This window comes from Salmo salar, chromosome ssa23 (assembly GCF_905237065.1).
Source record: "Salmo salar chromosome ssa23, Ssal_v3.1, whole genome shotgun sequence".
NCBI classification, from domain to species: Eukaryota; Metazoa; Chordata; class Actinopteri; order Salmoniformes; family Salmonidae; genus Salmo; species Salmo salar.
Window position 1 is genome coordinate 50,990,767 of NC_059464.1, and position 20,589 is coordinate 51,011,355.

The window sequence follows — 20,589 nt, forward strand, 5'->3', positions numbered from 1 at the left end:
TGAACCTTAGTTACTGTTACTAGCCTCCACCCAGTACCCTTCCCTGAACCTTAGTTACTGTTACTAGCCTCCACCCAGTACCCTGCCCTGAACCTTAGTTACTGTTACTAGCCAGCCTCCGCCCAGTACCCTGCCCTGAACCTTAGTTACTGTTACTAGCCTCCACCCAGTACCCTGCCCTGAACCTTAGTTACTGTTACTAGCCAGCCTCCACCCAGTCCCCTGCCCTGAACCTTAGTTACTGTTACTAGCCTCCACCCAGTACCCTGCCCTGAACCTTAGTTACTGTTACTAGCCTCCACCCAGTACCCTGCCCTGAACCTTAGTTACTGTTACTAGCCGGCCTCCACCCAGTACCCTGCCCTGAACCTTAGTTACTGTTACTAGCCTCCACCCAGTACCCTGCCCTGAACCTTAGTTACTGTTACTAGCCTGCCTCCACCCAGTACCCTGCCCTGAACCTTAGTTACTGTTACTAGCCTCCACCCAGTACCCTGCCCTGAACCTTAGTTACTGTTACTAGCCTCCACCCAGTACCCTGCCCTGAACCTTAGTTACTGTTACTAGCCTCCACCCAGTACCCTGCCCTGAACCTTAGTTACTGTTACTAGCCTCCACCCAGTACCCTGCCCTGAACCTTAGTTACTGTTACTAGCCTCCACCCAATCCCCTGCCCTGAACCTTAGTTACTGTTACTAGCCAGCCTCCACCCAGTACCCTGCCCTGAACCTTAGTTACTGTTACTAGCCTCCACCCAGTACCCTGCCCTGAACCTTAGTTACTGTTACTAGTCTCCACCCAGTAACCTGCCCTGAACCTTAGTTACTGTTACTAGCCTCCACCCAGTAACCTGCCCTGAACCTTAGTTACTGTTACTAGCCAGCCTCCACCCAGTACCCTGCCCTGAACCTTAGTTACTGTTACTAGCCTCCACCCAGTAACCTGCCCTGAACCTTAGTTACTGTTACTAGCCAGCCTCCGCCCAGTACCCTGCCCTGAACCTTAGTTACTGTTACTAGCCTCCACCCAGTACCCTGCCCTGAACCTTAGTTACTGTTACTAGCCAGCCTCCACCCAGTCCCCTGCCCTGAACCTTAGTTACTGTTACTAGCCTCCACCCAGTACCCTGCCCTGAACCTTAGTTACTGTTACTAGCCTCCACCCAGTACCCTGCCCTGAACCTTAGTTACTGTTACTAGCCTCCACCCAGTACCCTGCCCTGAACCTTAGTTACTGTTACTAGCCTCCACCCAGTACCCTGCCCTGAACCTTAGTTACTGTTACTAGCCTCCACCCAATCCCCTGCCCTGAACCTTAGTTACTGTTACTAGCCAGCCTCCACCCAGTACCCTGCCCTGAACCTTAGTTACTGTTACTAGCCGGCCTCCACCCAGTACCCTGCCCTGAACCTTAGTTACTGTTACTAGCCAGCCTCCACCCAGTACCCTGCCCTGAACCTTAGTTACTGTTACTAGCCTCCACCCAGTACCCTTCCCTGAACCTTAGTTACTGTTACTAGCCTCCACCCAGTACCCTGCCCTGAACCTTAGTTACTGTTACTAGCCAGCCTCCGCCCAGTACCCTGCCCTGAACCTTAGTTACTGTTACTAGCCTCCACCCAGTACCCTGCCCTGAACCTTAGTTACTGTTACTAGCCAGCCTCCACCCAGTCCCCTGCCCTGAACCTTAGTTACTGTTACTAGCCTCCACCCAGTACCCTGCCCTGAACCTTAGTTACTGTTACTAGCCTCCACCCAGTACCCTGCCCTGAACCTTAGTTACTGTTACTAGCCGGCCTCCACCCAGTACCCTGCCCTGAACCTTAGTTACTGTTACTAGCCTCCACCCAGTACCCTGCCCTGAACCTTAGTTACTGTTACTAGCCTCCACCCAGTACCCTGCCCTGAACCTTAGTTACTGTTACTAGCCTCCACCCAGTACCCTGCCCTGAACCTTAGTTACTGTTACTAGCCTCCACCCAATCCCCTGCCCTGAACCTTAGTTACTGTTACTAGCCAGCCTCCACCCAGTACCCTGCCCTGAACCTTAGTTACTGTTACTAGCCTCCACCCAGTACCCTGCCCTGAACCTTAGTTACTGTTACTAGTCTCCACCCAGTAACCTGCCCTGAACCTTAGTTACTGTTACTAGCCTCCACCCAGTAACCTGCCCTGAACCTTAGTTACTGTTACTAGCCAGCCTCCACCCAGTACCCTGCCCTGAACCTTAGTTACTGTTACTAGCCTCCACCCAGTAACCTGCCCTGAACCTTAGTTACTGTTACTAGCCAGCCTCCACCCAGTCCCCTGCCCTGAACCTTAGTTACTGTTACTAGCCTCCACCCAGTAACCTGCCCTGAACCTTAGTTACTGTTACTAGCCAGCCTCCACCCAGTACCCTGCCCTGAACCTTAGTTACTGTTACTAGCCTCCACCCAGTAACCTGCCCTGAACCTTAGTTACTGTTACTAGCCAGCCTCCACCCAGTACCCTGCCCTGAACCTTAGTTACTGTTACTAGCCTCCACCCAGTACCCTGCCCTGAACCTTAGTTACTGTTACTAGCCTCCACCCAGTACCCTGCCCTGAACCTTAGTTAATGTTACTAGCCTCCACCCAGTACCCTGCCCTGAACCTTGGTTACTGTTACTACCCAGCCTCCACCCAGTACCCTGCCCTGAACCTTAGTTACTGTTACTAGCCTCCACCCAGTACCCTGCCCTGAACCTTAGTTACTGTTACTAGCCAACCTCCACCCAGTACCCTGCCCTGAACCTTAGTTACTGTTACTAGCCAGCCTCCAGCCAGTAACCTGCCCTGAACCTTAGTTACTGTTACTAGCCAGCCTCCACCCAGTAACCTGCCCTGAACCTTAGTTACTGTTACTAGCCTCCACCCAGTACCCTGCCCTGAACCTTAGTTACTGTTACTAGCCTCCACCCAGTACCCTGCCCTGAACCTTAGTTACTGTTACTAGCCAGCCTCCACCCAGTACCCTGCCCTGAACCTTAGTTACTGTTACTAGCCTCCACCCAGTACCCTGCCCTGAACCTTAGTTACTGTTACTAGCCAACCTCCACCCAGTACCCTGCCCTGAACCTTAGTTACTGTTACTAGCCAGCCTCCAGCCAGTAACCTGCCCTGAACCTTAGTTACTGTTACTAGCCAGCCTCCACCCAGTAACCTGCCCTGAACCTTAGTTACTGTTACTAGCCTCCACCCAGTACCCTGCCCTGAACCTTAGTTACTGTTACTAGCCTCCACCCAGTACCCTGCCCTGAACCTTAGTTACTGTTACTAGCCTCCACCCAGTACCCTGCCCTGAAACTTAGTTACTGTTACTAGCCTCCACCCAGTACCCTGCCCTGAACCTTAGTTACTGTTACTAGCCAGCCTCCACCCAGTACCCTGCCCTGAACCTTAGTTACTGTTACTAGCCTCCACCCAGTACCCTGCCCTGAACCTTAGTTACTGTTACTAGCCAGCCTCCACCCAGTCCCCTGCCCTGAACCTTAGTTACTGTTACTAGCCTCCACCCAGTACCCTGCCCTGAACCTTAGTTACTGTTACTAGCCTCCACACAGTACCCTGCCCTGAACCTTAGTTACTGTTACTAGCCTCCACCCAGTACCCTGCCCTGAACCTTAGTTACTGTTACTAGCCGGCCTCCACCCAGTACCCTGCCCTGAACCTTAGTTACTGTTACTAGCCTCCACCCAGTACCCTGCCCTGAACCTTAGTTACTGTTACTAGCCTCCACCCAGTACCCTGCCCTGAACCTTAGTTACTGTTACTAGCCTCCACCCAGTACCCTGCCCTGAACCTTAGTTACTGTTACTAGCCTCCACCCAATCCCCTGCCCTGAACCTTAGTTACTGTTACTAGCCAGCCTCCACCCAGTACCCTGCCCTGAACCTTAGTTACTGTTACTAGCCTCCACCCAGTACCCTGCCCTGAACCTTAGTTACTGTTACTAGCCTCCACCCAGTAACCTGCCCTGAACCTTAGTTACTGTTACTAGCCTCCACCCAGTAACCTGCCCTGAACCTTAGTTACTGTTACTAGCCAGCCTCCACCCAGTACCCTGCCCTGAACCTTAGTTATTGTTACTAGCCTCCACCCAGTAACCTGCCCTGAACCTTAGTTACTGTTACTAGCCAGCCTCCACCCAGTCCCCTGCCCTGAACCTTAGTTACTGTTACTAGCCTCCACCCAGTAACCTGCCCTGAACCTTAGTTACTGTTACTAGCCAGCCTCCACCCAGTACCCTGCCCTGAACCTTAGTTACTGTTACTAGCCTCCACCCAGTAACCTGCCCTGAACCTTAGTTACTGTTACTAGCCAGCCTCCACCCAGTACCCTGCCCTGAACCTTAGTTACTGTTACTAGCCTCCACCCAGTACCCTGCCCTGAACCTTAGTTACTGTTACTAGCCTCCACCCAGTACCCTGCCCTGAACCTTAGTTAATGTTACTAGCCTCCACCCAGTACCCTGCCCTGAACCTTAGTTACTGTTACTACCCAGCCTCCACCCAGTACCCTGCCCTGAACCTTAGTTACTGTTACTAGCCTCCACCCAGTACCCTGCCCTGAACCTTAGTTACTGTTACTAGCCAACCTCCACCCAGTACCCTGCCCTGAACCTTAGTTACTGTTACTAGCCTCCACCCAGTACCCTGCCCTGAACCTTAGTTACTGTTACTAGCCTCCACCCAGTACCCTGCCCTGAACCTTAGTTACTGTTCCTAGCCTCCACCCAGTACCCTGCCCTGAACCTTAGTTACTGTTACTAGCCTCCACCCAGTACCCTGCCCTGAACCTTAGTTACTGTTACTAGCCTCCACCCAGTACCCTGCCCTGAACCTTAGTTACTGTTACTAGCCTCCACCCAGTACCCTGCCCTGAACCTTAGTTACTGTTACTAGCCTCCACCCAGTACCCTGCCCTGAACCTTAGTTACTGTTACTAGCCAGCCTCCACCCAGTACCCTGCCCTGAACCTTAGTTACTGTTACTAGCCGGCCTCCACCCAGTACCCTGCCCTGAACCTTAGTTACTGTTACTAGCCAGCCTCCACCCAGTACCCTGCCCTGAACCTTAGTTACTGTTACTAGCCTCCACCCAGTACCCTGCCCTGAACCTTAGTTACTGTTACTAGCCTCCACCCAGTACCCTGCCCTGAACCTTAGTTACTGTTACTAGCCTCCACCCAGTACCCTGCCCTGAACCTTAGTTACTGTTACTAGCCTCCACCCAGTACCCTGCCCTGAACCTTAGTTACTGTTACTAGCCAGCCTCCACCCAGTACCCTGCCCTGAACCTTAGTTACTGTTACTAGCCAGCCTCCACCCAGTAACCTGCCCTGAACCTTAGTTACTGTTACTAGCCTCCACCCAGTACCCTGCCCTGAACCTTAGTTACTGTTACTAGCCTCCACCCAGTACCCTGCCCTGAACCTTAGTTACTGTTACTAGCCAGCCTCCACCCAGTACCCTGCCCTGAACCTTAGTTACTGTTACTAGCCTCCACCCAGTAACCTGCCCTGAACCTTAGTTACTGTTACTAGCCAGCCTCCACCCAGTACCCTGCCCTGAACCTTAGTTACTGTTACTAGCCTCCACCCAGTACCCTGCCCTGAACCTTAGTTACTGTTACTAGCCTCCACCCAGTACCCTGCCCTGAACCTTAGTTACTGTTACTAGCCAGCCTCCACCCAGTACCCTGCCCTGAACCTTAGTTACTGTTACTAGCCTCCACCCAGTACCCTGCCCTGAACCTTAGTTACTGTTACTAGCCAGCCTCCACCCAGTACCCTGCCCTGAACCTTAGTTACTGTTACTAGCCTCCACCCAGTACCCTGCCCTGAACCTTAGTTACTGTTACTAGCCAGCCTCCACCCAGTACCCTGCCCTGAACCTTAGTTACTGTTACTAGCCTCCACCCAGTACCCTGCCCTGAACCTTAGTTACTGTTACTAGCCAACCTCCGCCCAGTACCCTGCCCTGAACCTTAGTTACTGTTACTAGCCAGCCTCCACCCAGTAACCTGCCCTGAACCTTAGTTACTGTTACTAGCCAGTCTCCACCCAGTACCCTGCCCTGAACCTTAGTTACTGTTACTAGCCTCCACCCAGTACCCTGCCCTGAACCTTAGTTACTGTTACTAGCCTCCACCCAGTACCCTGCCCTGAACCTTAGTTACTGTTACTAGCCAACCTCCGCCCAGTACCCTGCCCTGAACCTTAGTTACTGTTACTAGCCAGCCTCCACCCAGTAACCTGCCCTGAACCTTAGTTACTGTTACTAGCCTCCACCCAGTACCCTGCCCTGAACCTTAGTTACTGTTACTAGCCTCCACCCAGTACCCTGCCCTGAACCTTAGTTACTGTTACTAGCCTCCACCCAGTACCCTGCCCTGAACCTTAGTTACTGTTACTAGCCTCCACCCAGTACCCTGCCCTGAACCTTAGTTACTGTTACTAGCCAGCCTCCACCCAGTACCCTGCCCTGAACCTTAGTTACTGTTACTAGCCTCCACCCAGTACCCTGCCCTGAACCTTAGTTACTGTTACTAGCCAACCTCCACCCAGTACCCTGCCCTGAACCTTAGTTACTGTTACTAGCCAGCCTCCAGCCAGTAACCTGCCCTGAACCTTAGTTACTGTTACTAGCCAGCCTCCACCCAGTAACCTGCCCTGAACCTTAGTTACTGTTACTAGCCTCCACCCAGTACCCTGCCCTGAACCTTAGTTACTGTTACTAGCCTCCACCCAGTACCCTGCCCTGAACCTTAGTTACTGTTACTAGCCTCCACCCAGTACCCTGCCCTGAACCTTAGTTACTGTTACTAGCCTCCACCCAGTACCCTGCCCTGAACCTTAGTTACTGTTACTAGCCAGCCTCCACCCAGTACCCTGCCCTGAACCTTAGTTACTGTTACTAGCCTCCACCCAGTACCCTGCCCTGAACCTTAGTTACTGTTACTAGCCAGCCTCCACCCAGTCCCCTGCCCTGAACCTTAGTTACTGTTACTAGCCTCCACCCAGTACCCTGCCCTGAACCTTAGTTACTGTTACTAGCCTCCACACAGTACCCTGCCCTGAACCTTAGTTACTGTTACTAGCCTCCACCCAGTACCCTGCCCTGAACCTTAGTTACTGTTACTAGCCGGCCTCCACCCAGTACCCTGCCCTGAACCTTAGTTACTGTTACTAGCCTCCACCCAGTACCCTGCCCTGAACCTTAGTTACTGTTACTAGCCTCCACCCAGTACCCTGCCCTGAACCTTAGTTACTGTTACTAGCCTCCACCCAGTACCCTGCCCTGAACTTTAGTTACTGTTACTAGCCAGCCTCCACCCAGTACCCTGCCCTGAACCTTAGTTACTGTTACTAGCCTCCACCCAGTAACCTGCCCTGAACCTTAGTTACTGTTACTAGCCAGCCTCCACCCAGTACCCTGCCCTGAACCTTAGTTACTGTTACTAGCCTCCACCCAGTCCCCTGCCCTGAACCTTAGTTACTGTTACTAGCCAGCCTCCACCCAGTACCCTGCCCTGAACCTTAGTTACTGTTACTAGCCTCCACCCAGTACCCTGCCCTGAACCTTAGTTACTGTTACTAGCCTCCACCCAGTAACCTGCCCTGAACCTTAGTTACTGTTACTAGCCTCCACCCAGTAACCTGCCCTGAACCTTAGTTACTGTTACTAGCCAGCCTCCACCCAGTACCCTGCCCTGAACCTTAGTTATTGTTACTAGCCTCCACCCAGTAACCTGCCCTGAACCTTAGTTACTGTTACTAGCCAGCCTCCACCCAGTCCCCTGCCCTGAACCTTAGTTACTGTTACTAGCCTCCACCCAGTAACCTGCCCTGAACCTTAGTTACTGTTACTAGCCAGCCTCCACCCAGTACCCTGCCCTGAACCTTAGTTACTGTTACTAGCCTCCACCCAGTAACCTGCCCTGAACCTTAGTTACTGTTACTAGCCAGCCTCCACCCAGTACCCTGCCCTGAACCTTAGTTACTGTTACTAGCCTCCACCCAGTACCCTGCCCTGAACCTTAGTTACTGTTACTAGCCTCCACCCAGTACCCTGCCCTGAACCTTAGTTAATGTTACTAGCCTCCACCCAGTACCCTGCCCTGAACCTTAGTTACTGTTACTACCCAGCCTCCACCCAGTACCCTGCCCTGAACCTTAGTTACTGTTACTAGCCTCCACCCAGTACCCTGCCCTGAACCTTAGTTACTGTTACTAGCCAACCTCCACCCAGTACCCTGCCCTGAACCTTAGTTACTGTTACTAGCCTCCACCCAGTACCCTGCCCTGAACCTTAGTTACTGTTACTAGCCTCCACCCAGTACCCTGCCCTGAACCTTAGTTACTGTTCCTAGCCTCCACCCAGTACCCTGCCCTGAACCTTAGTTACTGTTACTAGCCTCCACCCAGTACCCTGCCCTGAACCTTAGTTACTGTTACTAGCCTCCACCCAGTACCCTGCCCTGAACCTTAGTTACTGTTACTAGCCTCCACCCAGTACCCTGCCCTGAACCTTAGTTACTGTTACTAGCCTCCACCCAGTACCCTGCCCTGAACCTTAGTTACTGTTACTAGCCAGCCTCCACCCAGTACCCTGCCCTGAACCTTAGTTACTGTTACTAGCCGGTCTCCACCCAGTACCCTGCCCTGAACCTTAGTTACTGTTACTAGCCAGCCTCCACCCAGTACCCTGCCCTGAACCTTAGTTACTGTTACTAGCCTCCACCCAGTACCCTGCCCTGAACCTTAGTTACTGTTACTAGCCTCCACCCAGTACCCTGCCCTGAACCTTAGTTAATGTTACTAGCCTCCACCCAGTACCCTGCCCTGAACCTTAGTTACTGTTACTAGCCTCCACCCAGTACCCTGCCCTGAACCTTAGTTACTGTTACTAGCCTCCACCCAGTACCCTGCCCTGAACCTTAGTTACTGTTACTAGCCAGCCTCCACCCAGTACCCTGCCCTGAACCTTAGTTACTGTTACTAGCCAGCCTCCACCCAGTAACCTGCCCTGAACCTTAGTTACTGTTACTAGCCTCCACCCAGTACCCTGCCCTGAACCTTAGTTACTGTTACTAGCCTCCACCCAGTACCCTGCCCTGAACCTTAGTTACTGTTACTAGCCAGCCTCCACCCAGTACCCTGCCCTGAACCTTAGTTACTGTTACTAGCCTCCACCCAGTACCCTGCCCTGAACCTTAGTTACTGTTACTAGCCAGCCTCCACCCAGTACCCTGCCCTGAACCTTAGTTACTGTTACTAGCCTCCACCCAGTACCCTGCCCTGAACCTTAGTTACTGTTACTAGCCTCCACCCAGTACCCTGCCCTGAACCTTAGTTACTGTTACTAGCCAGCCTCCACCCAGTACCCTGCCCTGAACCTTAGTTACTGTTACTAGCCTCCACCCAGTACCCTGCCCTGAACCTTAGTTACTGTTACTAGCCAGCCTCCACCCAGTACCCTGCCCTGAACCTTAGTTACTGTTACTAGCCTCCACCCAGTACCCTGCCCTGAACCTTAGTTACTGTTACTAGCCAGCCTCCACCCAGTACCCTGCCCTGAACCTTAGTTACTGTTACTAGCCTCCACCCAGTACCCTGCCCTGAACCTTAGTTACTGTTACTAGCCAACCTCCGCCCAGTACCCTGCCCTGAACCTTAGTTACTGTTACTAGCCAGCCTCCACCCAGTAACCTGCCCTGAACCTTAGTTACTGTTACTAGCCAGTCTCCACCCAGTACCCTGCCCTGAACCTTAGTTACTGTTACTAGCCTCCACCCAGTACCCTGCCCTGAACCTTAGTTACTGTTACTAGCCTCCACCCAGTACCCTGCCCTGAACCTTAGTTACTGTTACTAGCCAACCTCCGCCCAGTACCCTGCCCTGAACCTTAGTTACTGTTACTAGCCAGCCTCCACCCAGTAACCTGCCCTGAACCTTAGTTACTGTTACTAGCCTCCACCCAGTACCCTGCCCTGAACCTTAGTTACTGTTACTAGCCAGCCTCCACCCAGTACCCTGCCCTGAACCTTAGTTACTGTTACTAGCCTCCACCCAGTACCCTGCCCTGAACCTTAGTTACTGTTACTAGCCAGCCTCCACCCAGTACCCTGCCCTGAACCTTAGTTACTGTTACTAGCCAGCCTCCACCCAGTACCCTGAACCTTAGTTACTGTTACTAGCCTCCACCCTGTACCCTGCCCTGAACCTTAGTTACTGTTACTAGCCGGCCTCCACCCAGTACCCTGCCCTGAACCTTAGTTACTGTTACTAGCCTCCACCCAGTACCCTGCCCTGAACCTTAGTTACTGTTACTAGCCAACCTCCACCCAGTACCCTGCCCTGAACCTTAGTTACTGTTACTAGCCTCCACCCAGTACCCTACCTGAACCTTAGTCACTGTTACTAGCCGGCCTCCACCTAGTACCCTGCCCTGAACCTTAGTTACTGTTACTAGCAAGCCTCCACCCAGTACCCTGCCCTGAACCTTAGTTACTGTTACTAGCCTCCACCCAGTACCCTGCCCTGAACCTTAGTTACTGTTACTAGCCAGCCTCCAAACAGTACCCTGCCCTGAACCTTAGTTACTGTTACTAACCTCCACCCAGTACCCTGCCCTGAACCTTAGTTACTGTTACTAGCCAGCCTCCACCCAGTACCCTGCCGTGAACCTTAGTTACTGTTACTAGCCAGTCTCCACCCAGTACCCTGCCCTGCACCTTAGTTACTGTTACTAGCCAGCCTCCACCCAGTACCCTGCCCTGAACCTTAGTTACTGTTACTAGCCAGCCTCCACCCAGTACCCTGCCCTGAACCTTAGTTACTGTTACTAGCCTCACCAGTACCCTGAACCTTAGTTACTGTTACTAGCCTCCACCCAGTACCCTGCCCTGAACCTTAGTTACTGTTACTAGCCGGCCTCCACCCAGTACCCTGCCCTGAACCTTAGTTACTGTTACTAGCCTCCACCCAGTACCCTGCCCTGAACCTTAGTTACTGATACTAGCCTCCACCCAGTAACATGCCCTGAACCTTAGTTACTGTTACTAGCCTGCCTCCACCCAGTACCCTGCCCTGAACCTTAGTTACTGTTACTAGCCTCCACCCAGTACCCTGCCCTGAACCTTAGTTACTGTTACTAGCCTCCACCCAGTACCCTGCCCTGAACCTTAGTTACTGTTACTAGCCAGCCTCCACCCAGTACCCTGCCCTGAACCTTAGTTACTGTTACTAGCCGGCCTCCACCCAGTACCCTGCCCTGAACCGTAGTTACTGTTACTAGCCAGCCTCCACCCAGTACCCTGCCCTGAACCTTAGTTACTGTTACTAACCTCCACCCAGTACCCTGCCCTGCACCTTAGTTACTGTTACTAGCCTCCACCCAGTACCCTGCCCTGAACCTTAGTTACTGTTACTAGCCTCCACCCAGTACCCTGCCCTGAACCTTAGTTACTGTTACTAGCCTCCACCCAGTACCCTGCCCTGAACCTTAGTTACTGTTCCTAGCCTCCACCCAGTACCCTGCCCTGAACCTTAGTTACTGTTATTAGCCGGCCTCCGCCCAGTACCCTGCCCTGAACCTTAGTTACTGTTACTAGCCTCCACCCAGTACCCTGCCCTGAACCTTAGTTACTGTTACTAGCCAGCCTCCACCCAGTACCCTGCCCTGAACCTTAGTTACTGTTACTAGCCAGCCTCCGCCCAGTACCCTGCCCTGAACTTAGTTACTGTTACTAGCCAGCCTCCACCCAGTACCCTGCCCTGAACCTTAGTTACTGTTACTAGCCAGCCTCCACCCAGTACACTGCCCTGAACCTTAGTTACTGTTACTAGCCAGCCTCCACCCAGTACCCTGCCCTGAACCTTAGTTACTGTTACTAGCCAGCCTCCACCCAGTACCCTGCCCTGAACCTTAGTTACTGTTACTAGCATCCAGCCAGTACCCTGCCCTGAACCTTTGTTACTGTTACTAGCCAGCCTCCACCCAGTACCCTGCCCTGAACCTTAGTTACTGTTACTAGCCAGCCTCCACCCAGTACCCTGCCCTGAACCTTAGTTACTGTTACTAGCCAGCCTCCACCCAGTACCCTGCCCTGAACCTTAGTTACTGTTACTAGCCAGCCTCCACCCAGTACCCTGCCCTGAACCTTAGTTACTGTTACTAGCCTCCACCCAGTACCCTGCCCTGAACCTTAGTTACTGTTACTAGCCTCCAACCAGTACCCTGCCCTGAACCTTAGTTACTGTTACTAGCCTCCACCCAGTACCCTGCCCTGAACCTTAGACACTGTTACTAGCCAGCCTCCACCCAGTACCCTGCCCTGAACCTTAGTTACTGTTACTAGCCAGCCTCCGCCCAGTACCCTGCCCTGAACCTTAGTTACTGTTACTAGCCTCCACCCAGTACCCTGCCCTGAACCTTAGTTACTGTTACTAGCCTCCACCCAGTACCCTGCCCTGAACCTTAGTTACTGTTACTAGCCTCCACCCAGTACCCTGCCCTGAACCTTAGTTACTGTTACTAGCCGGCCTCCACCCAGTACCCTGCCCTGAACCTTAGTTACTGTTACTAGCCTCCACCCAGTACCCTGCCCTGAACCTTAGTTACTGTTACTAGCCTCCACCCAGTACCCTGCCCTGAACCTTAGAGAATGTTGCCCTATGTACATATAAACATTGAACAAAGGTCACTGTAATAATGTTTACACACGGTTTTAACCACTTTATAGGTATATATACTGTATTCTAGCCATGGCTCATTCTAGTTCCTTATTTTTTATTAAATTATGTGTGTATTGTTTCTTTTAAATTACTGCCCTGGTATTACTGCCCTGGTATTACTGCCCTGGTATTAATTATCTGGTATTACTGCCCTGGTATTACTGCCCTGGTATTACTGCCCTGGTATTACTGCCCTGGTATTACTGCCCTGGTATTACTGCCCTGGTATTACTGCCCTGGTATTAATTATCTGGTATTACTGCCTGGTATTACTGCCCTGGTATTACTGCCCTGGTATTAATTATCTGGTATTAATTATCTGGTATTACTGCCCTGGTATTACTGCCCTGGTATTACTGCCCTGGTATTAATTATCTGGTATTACTGCCTGGTATTACTGCCCTGGTATTACTGCCCTGGTATTAATTATCTGGTATTAATTATCTGGTATTACTGCCCTGGTATTACTGCCCTGGTATTACTGCCCTGGTATTAATTATCTGGTATTACTGCCTGGTATTACTGCCCTGGTATTACTGCCCTGGTATTAATTATCTGGTATTACTGCCCTGGTATTACTGCCCTGGTATTAATTATCTGGTATTACTGCCCTGGTATTGCTGCCCTGGTATTAATTATCTGGTATTACTGCCCTGGTATTACTGCCCTGGTATTAATTATCTGGTATTACTGCCCTGGTATTACTGCCCTGGTATTAAATATCTGGTATTAATTATCTGGTATTAATTATCTGGTATTACTGCCCTGGTATTACTGTACAAGCATTTCGCTGCACCTGCGATAATTTCTGAAATTCTGTGTACGTGACCAATAAACGTTGATTTGATTTGATAGGGGTTCTTCATAGGGGTTCTTCATAGGGGTTCTTCATAGTGGTTCTTCATAGGGGTTTCTTCATAGGGGTTCTTCATAGGGGTTCTTCATAGGGGTTCTTCATAGGGGTTCTTCATAGGGGTTCTTCATAGGGGTTCTTCATAGGGGTTCTTCATAGGGGTTCTTCATAGGGGTTCTTCATAGGGGTTCTTCATAGGGGTTCTTCATAGGGGTTCTTCATAGGGTTTCTTCATAGGGGTTCTTCATAGGGTTTCTTCATAGGGGTTCTTCATAGGGGTTCTTCATAGGGGTTCTTCATAGGGTTTCTTCATAGGGGTTCTTCATAGGGGTTCTTCATAGGGGTTCTTCATAGGGTTTCTTCATAGGGGTTCTTCATAGGGGTTCTTCATAGGGGTTCTTCATAGTGTTTCTTCATAGGGGTTCTTCATAGTGGTTCTTCATAGGGGTTCTTCATAGGGGTTCTTCATAGGGGTTCTTCATAGTGGTTCTTCATAGGGGTTCTTCATAGGGGTTCTTCATAGGGGTTCTTCATAGGGGTCCTTCATAGGGTTTCTTCATAGGGGTTCTTCATAGGGGTTCTTCATAGGGGTTCTTCATAGGGGTTCTTCATAGGGGTTCTGTAGCATAAGACCGCTAGTCTATCGCGGGGCCTAACAGGCTGTTAAAGACATTGATGTTGTTCACTTGAGACTCTGAATAACACGTGAATGTGATGAAGATATCACAATACTGATAACAACCATGATTAAAAACAATGGTCACGCTGTGTCTTCATTTCATCCTGCTGTTGTCAGAAGAATATTCCAGCACGGCAGGAAATGCAAACGTGTTGTGTATTCAAGGTTTAAAAAGGCTTGTAAAGTTTGTAATTTCCACTTTAAAACTTCAGAAGATTATACAAAAAAAAACTATCAACCTCTACCAAAAATGTCTATTAATTATAATCCACACAACAATTCACATTTCCTGTTGCTGTGGGATTATTTTCCTGTTTTGGGAAACTGGCTCAAATTAAGATCTAACATCTGTAGTTCACCAACAACATCTGTAGTTCACCAACAACATCTGTAGTTCACCAACAACATCTGTAGTTCACCAACAACATCTGTAGTTCACCAACAACATCTGTAGTTCACCAACAACATCTGTAGTTCACCAACAGCATCAAGAGAACCAACGGCATCAACCACCTACCAGTTGCTAGCAGCAGGACGTTGTGCATGGTGTGGTCTGCCGCCTGGACTCTGTCCACAACTATCTTGGTGTAGTTATAGTTAGAGATGTAGAATGGGGTGTAGGGCTGGATGGGCTGGATCCAGTCTGTCATCTCTGGGTGATCCTTTATCATGGTCACTGTAGCCAATGGCAGGCCTTTACTGTTAGACACACACTGAGGAGATAAGACAGGAGAACAGGTCTTTACTGTTAGAGACACACTGAGGAGATAAGACAGGAGAACAGGTCTTTACTGTTAGAGACACACTGAGGAGATAAGACAGGAGAACAGGTCTTTACTGTTAGAGACACACTGAGGAGATAAGACAGGAGAACAGGTCTTTACTGTTAGAGACACACTGAGGAGATAAGACAGGAGAACAGGTCTTTACTGTTAGAGACACACTGAGGAGATAAGACAGGAGAACAGGTCTTTACTGTTAGAGACACACTGAGGAGATAAGACAGGAGAACAGGTCTTTACTGTTAGAGACACACTGAGGAGATAAGACAGGAGAACAGGTCTTTACTGTTAGAGACACACTGAGGAGATAAGACAGGAGAACAGGTCTTTACTGTTAGAGACACACTGAGGAGATAAGACAGGAGAACAGGTCTTTACTGTTAGAGACACACTGAGGAGATAAGACAGGAGAACAGGTCTTTACTGTTAGAGAGACACACTGAGGAGATAAGACAGGAGAACAGGTCTTTACTGTTAGAGACACACTGAGGAGATAAGACAGGAGAACAGGTCTTTACTGTTAGAGACACACTGAGGAGATAAGACAGGAGAACAGGTCTTTACTGTTAGAGACACACTGAGGAGATAAGACAGGAGAACAGGTCTTTACTGTTAGAGACACACTGAGGAGATAAGACAGGAGAACAGGTCTTTACTGTTAGAGACACACTGAGGAGATAAGACAGGAGAACAGGTCTTTACTGTTAGAGACACACTGAGGAGATAAGACAGGAGAACAGGTCTTTACTGTTAGAGACACACTGAGGAGATAAGACAGGAGAACAGGTCTTTACTGTTAGAGACACACTGAGGAGATAAGACAGGAGAACAGGTCTTTACTGTTAGAGACACACTGAGGAGATAAGACAGGAGAACAGGTCTTTACTGTTAGAGACACACTGAGGAGATAAGACAGGAGAACAGGTCTTTACTGTTAGAGACACACTGAGGAGATAAGACAGGAGAACAGGTCTTTACTGTTAGACACACTGAGGAGATAAGACAGGAGAACAGGTCTTTACTGTTAGAGACACACTGAGGAGATAAGACAGGAGAACAGGTCTTTACTGTTAGAGACACACTGAGGAGATAAGACAGGAGAACAGGTCTTTACTGTTAGAGACACACTGAGGAGATAAGACAGGAGAACAGGTCTTTACTGTTAGACACACACTGAGGAGATAAGACAGGAGAACAGGTCTTTACTGTTAGAGACACACTGAGGAGATAAGACAGGAGAACAGGTCTTTACTGTTAGAGACACACTGAGGAGATAAGACAGGAGAACAGGTCTTTACTGTTAGAGACACACTGAGGAGATAAGACAGGAGAACAGGTCTTTACTGTTAGAGACACACTGAGGAGATAAGACAGGAGAACAGGTCTTTACTGTTAGAGACACACTGAGGAGATAAGACAGGAGAACAGGTCTTTACTGTTAGAGACACACTGAGGAGATAAGACAGGAGAACAGGTCTTTACTGTTAGAGACACACTGAGGAGATAAGACAGGAGAACAGGTCTTTACTGTTAGAGACACACTGAGGAGATAAGACAGGAGAACAGGTCTTTACTGTTAGAGACACACTGAGGGAGATAAGACAGGAGAACAGGTCTTTACTGTTAGAGACACACTGAGGAGATAAGACAGGAGAACAGGTCTTTACTGTTAGAGACACACTGAGGAGATAAGACAGGAGAACAGGTCTTTACTGTTAGAGACACACTGAGGAGATAAGACAGGAGAACAGGTCTTTACTGTTAGAGACACACTGAGGAGATAAGACAGGAGAACAGGTCTTTACTGTTAGAGACACACTGAGGAGATAAGACAGGAGAACAGGTCTTTACTGTTAGAGACACACACTGAGGAGATAAGACAGGAGAACAGGTCTTTACTGTTAGAGACACACACTGAGGAGATAAGACAGGAGAACAGGTCTTTACTGTTAGAGACACACTGAGGAGATAAGACAGGAGAACAGGTCTTTATCCAGATAAGCACCCCATTCGATAGAAGCCTTTGCCAAATAATTGAATAAAAATCGGAATTTCGCAGCAGATAATACGGTCGATGAGACATTCATGTCGTTTATCCCAGGACTAAATCTTGCATAGTTTGATCAGATGCATGTTATGTAGTCTGTCCACGAAAGACTACAAAGACATGGCCTGCTGACATAAACATTCCAGTATAACGTGCCATGTCGCGATGGTGTTTACGTTTCTCAATAGGTTACAGGAAATCACTTAATAAGGGCATAAAACGCTGCTTTTGTTTATACTCCTAAAAGTCATTTAACATTTCTTAAAACACATGTATAAACGTTAAACACTCTTATATGTTAAACCGTGTATGTAAATATGTCTTATTTATTTATTTATTTTATTTCACCTTTATTTAACCAGGTAGGCAAAGTTGAGAACAAGTCCTTTATTTAACCAGGTAGGCCAGTTGAGAACAAGTCCTTTATTTAACCAGATAGGCTAGTTGAGAACAAGTCCTTTATTTAACCAGGTAGGCTAGTTGAGAACAAGTGCTTTATTTAACCAGGTAGGCCAGTTGAGAACAAGTCCTTTATTTAACCAGGTAGGCAAGTTGAGAACAAGTTCTCATTTACAATTGCGACCTGGCCAAGATGAAGCAAAGCAGTTCGACAACATACAACAACAACAGAGTTACACATGGAGTAAAACAAACATACAGTCAATAACACAGTAGAAAAAAGACAAATATATATATATATATATATATATATATAAATGGCATATATATAAAAGAAGAAAAGTGACTTGCTTCCTGGTAAAGGGAGTCAGGAAGCACAGAAGGCCTTAGTCAGACTGTGTTGTTGTTGTCGTCTATACAACTCGTCTTAGTCACATTAGGAACTTAGACAAAACAATAGAACATATTGACTCTTCCCAAAAGGAAGTGCGTGAGGACTGTATTGTCAGGGTCAGGGTCAGGGTGGAGGAAAAAAACAGATTGAGGAAGTTGTTCAGACAATAAAACCACCTAACAGAAACCTGCAGGGTCTCAGTAGTGGTAGAAATCACATTTTATTGGTCATATACACATATTTAACAGATTTATTGTGGGTGGTAGTGAAATGCTTGTGTTCCTAGCTCCAACAGTGCAGTAATATCTAACCATTCACAACAATACACACACACATCTAAAGTAAAATAATGGAATTAAGAAATATATAAATATTAGGAGTGACTAAAATACAGTAGAATATAATACAGTATATACATATGAGATGAGTAAAACAGTATGTAAACATTATTAAAGTGACCAGTGATTCCCTGTGTATCTATATAGAGCAGCAGCCTCTAAGGTGCAGGGTTGGGTAACCAGGTGGAGGCCGGCTAGTGATGGCTGTTTAACAATCTGATGGCCTTGAGATAGAAGCTGTTTTTCAGTCTTTCGGTCCCAGTTTTGTTCCCCGAGCTACTTAGTTACCACTTTTGCCTTATGGCAAAGTGCTCCATCATGCTGGAAAAGGAATTGTTCGTCCCCAAACTGTTCCTGGATGGTTGGGAGAAGTTGCTCTCGGAGGATGTGTTGGTACCATTCTTTATTCATGGCTGTGTTCTTAGGCAAAATTGTGAGTGAGCCCACTCCCTTGGCTGAGAAGCAACCCCGCACATGAATGGTCTCAGGATGCTTTACTGTTGGCATGACACAGGACTGATGGTAACGCTCACCTTGTCTTCTCCGGACAAGCTTTTCCCCCCAAACAATCGGAAAGGGGATCCATCAGAGAAAATGAATTTACCCCAGTCCTCAGCAGTCCAATCCCTGTACCTTTTGCAGAATATCAGTCTGTCCTGATGTTTTTCCTGGAGAGAAATGGCTTCTTTGCTGCCCTTCTTGACCAGGCCATCCTCCAAAAGTCTTCGCCTCACTGTGCGTGCAGATGCACTCACACCTGCCTGCTACCATTCCTGAGCAAGCTCTGTACTGGTGGTGCCCCGATCCCGCAGCTGAATCAACTTTAGGAGACGGTCCTGGCGCTTGCTGGACTTTCTTGGGCGCCCTGAAGCCTTCTTCACAACAATTGAACCGCTCTCCTTGAAGTTCTTGATGATCCGATAAATGGTTGATTTAGGTGCAATCTTACTGGCAGCAATATCCTTGCCTGTGAAGCCCTGTGTTTCCTTGCAGGTAACCATGGTTGACAGAGGAAGAACAATGATTCCAAGCACCACCCTCTTTTTGAAGCTTCCAGTCTGTTATTCGAACTCAATCAGCATGACAGAGTGATCTCCAGCCTTGTCCTCGTCAACACTCACACCTGTGTTAACGAGGGAATCACTGACATGATGTCAGCTGGTCCTTTTGTGGCAGGGCTGAAATGCAGTGGAAATGTTTTTTGGGGGATTCAGTTCATTTGCATGGCAAAGAGGGACTTTGCAATTAATTGCAATTCATCTGATCACTCTTCATAACATTCTGGAGTATATGCAAATTGCCATCATACAAACTGAGGCAGCAGACTTTGTGAAAATTAATATTTGTGTCATTCTCAAAACTTTTGGCCATGACTGTATGTGTCCTGGAGTGCAGGTATTCCGCCCCCAGTGATGTGTTGGGCAGACTCTGGAGAGCCCTGCGGTTGCGGGCGGTGCAGTTGCCGTACCAGGCGGTGATACAGCCAGATAAAATGCTCTCAATTGTGCATCTGTAAAAGTTTGTGAGGGTTTAAGGTGCCAAGCCAAATTTCAGGCTACAGAGGGAATAACTACACTGTTTGTATTCGGCCATATTCCCAGTCACCTTTCCATGGTTAAATGCCGTGGTTCGAGCTTTCAGTTTTGTGTGAATGCCGCCATCTATCCTCGGTTTCTGGTTTGGGTAGGTTTTAATAGTCACAGTGGGAACAACATCTCCTATACATTTCCTGATAAACTCACTTAATCAGTGTATTCGTCAATATTATTCTCTGAAGCTACCCAGAACATATCCCAGTCCGCGTGATCAAAACAATCTTGAAGCGCGGATTACGATTGGTCAGACCAGTGTTGGATAGTCATTTGGACGGGTCCTTCCTGTTTGAGTTTCTGCCTATAGGAAGGGAGGAGCAAAATGGAGTCGTGGTCTGATTTGCCGAAGGGAGGGCGGGGGGAGGGCCTTGTAGGCATTTCAGGAAGTTGAGCAGCAGTGGTCCAGTGTTTTACCAGCGCGAGTACTACAGTCAATGTGTTGATAGAACTTCGGTAGTATTTTCCTCAAATTTGCTTTGTTAAAATCCCCAGCTACAATAAATACGCTCTCAGGATATGGGTTTTGCTCTAATGCTGTTGTCAGGCACAATCTACACGACAGGCGCAGCGCATACAGGCAACTATGAGTCACACAGTTGGAGATATTATGTGTCGTGACTGCAGCAGCCACAGCCCCAGCCACAGCCACAGCCCCAGCCACAGCCACAGCCCCAGCCACAGCTATAGAAAGACATGTGGAAACTGATGTGAACTCTGAGCTGAAGAGGCCCATGGTTCCATGCTGTAC

The 20,589-nt window shown here is 48.9% G+C and overlaps 1 protein-coding gene across 1 annotated transcript in view; it reads right to left on the reverse strand.

Annotated features, from left to right (window-relative positions):
* sema7a (semaphorin 7A (JohnMiltonHagen blood group)) overlaps positions 1 to 20,589 on the reverse strand; it is a 121,158-nt gene that overhangs the window by 11,750 nt on the left and 88,819 nt on the right. The window contains exon 10 of the mRNA XM_045706116.1: positions 14,807 to 15,002. Coding sequence (XP_045562072.1) covers positions 14,807 to 15,002 — 196 coding nt within the window. The remainder of the gene's footprint in view (positions 1 to 14,806; positions 15,003 to 20,589) is intronic.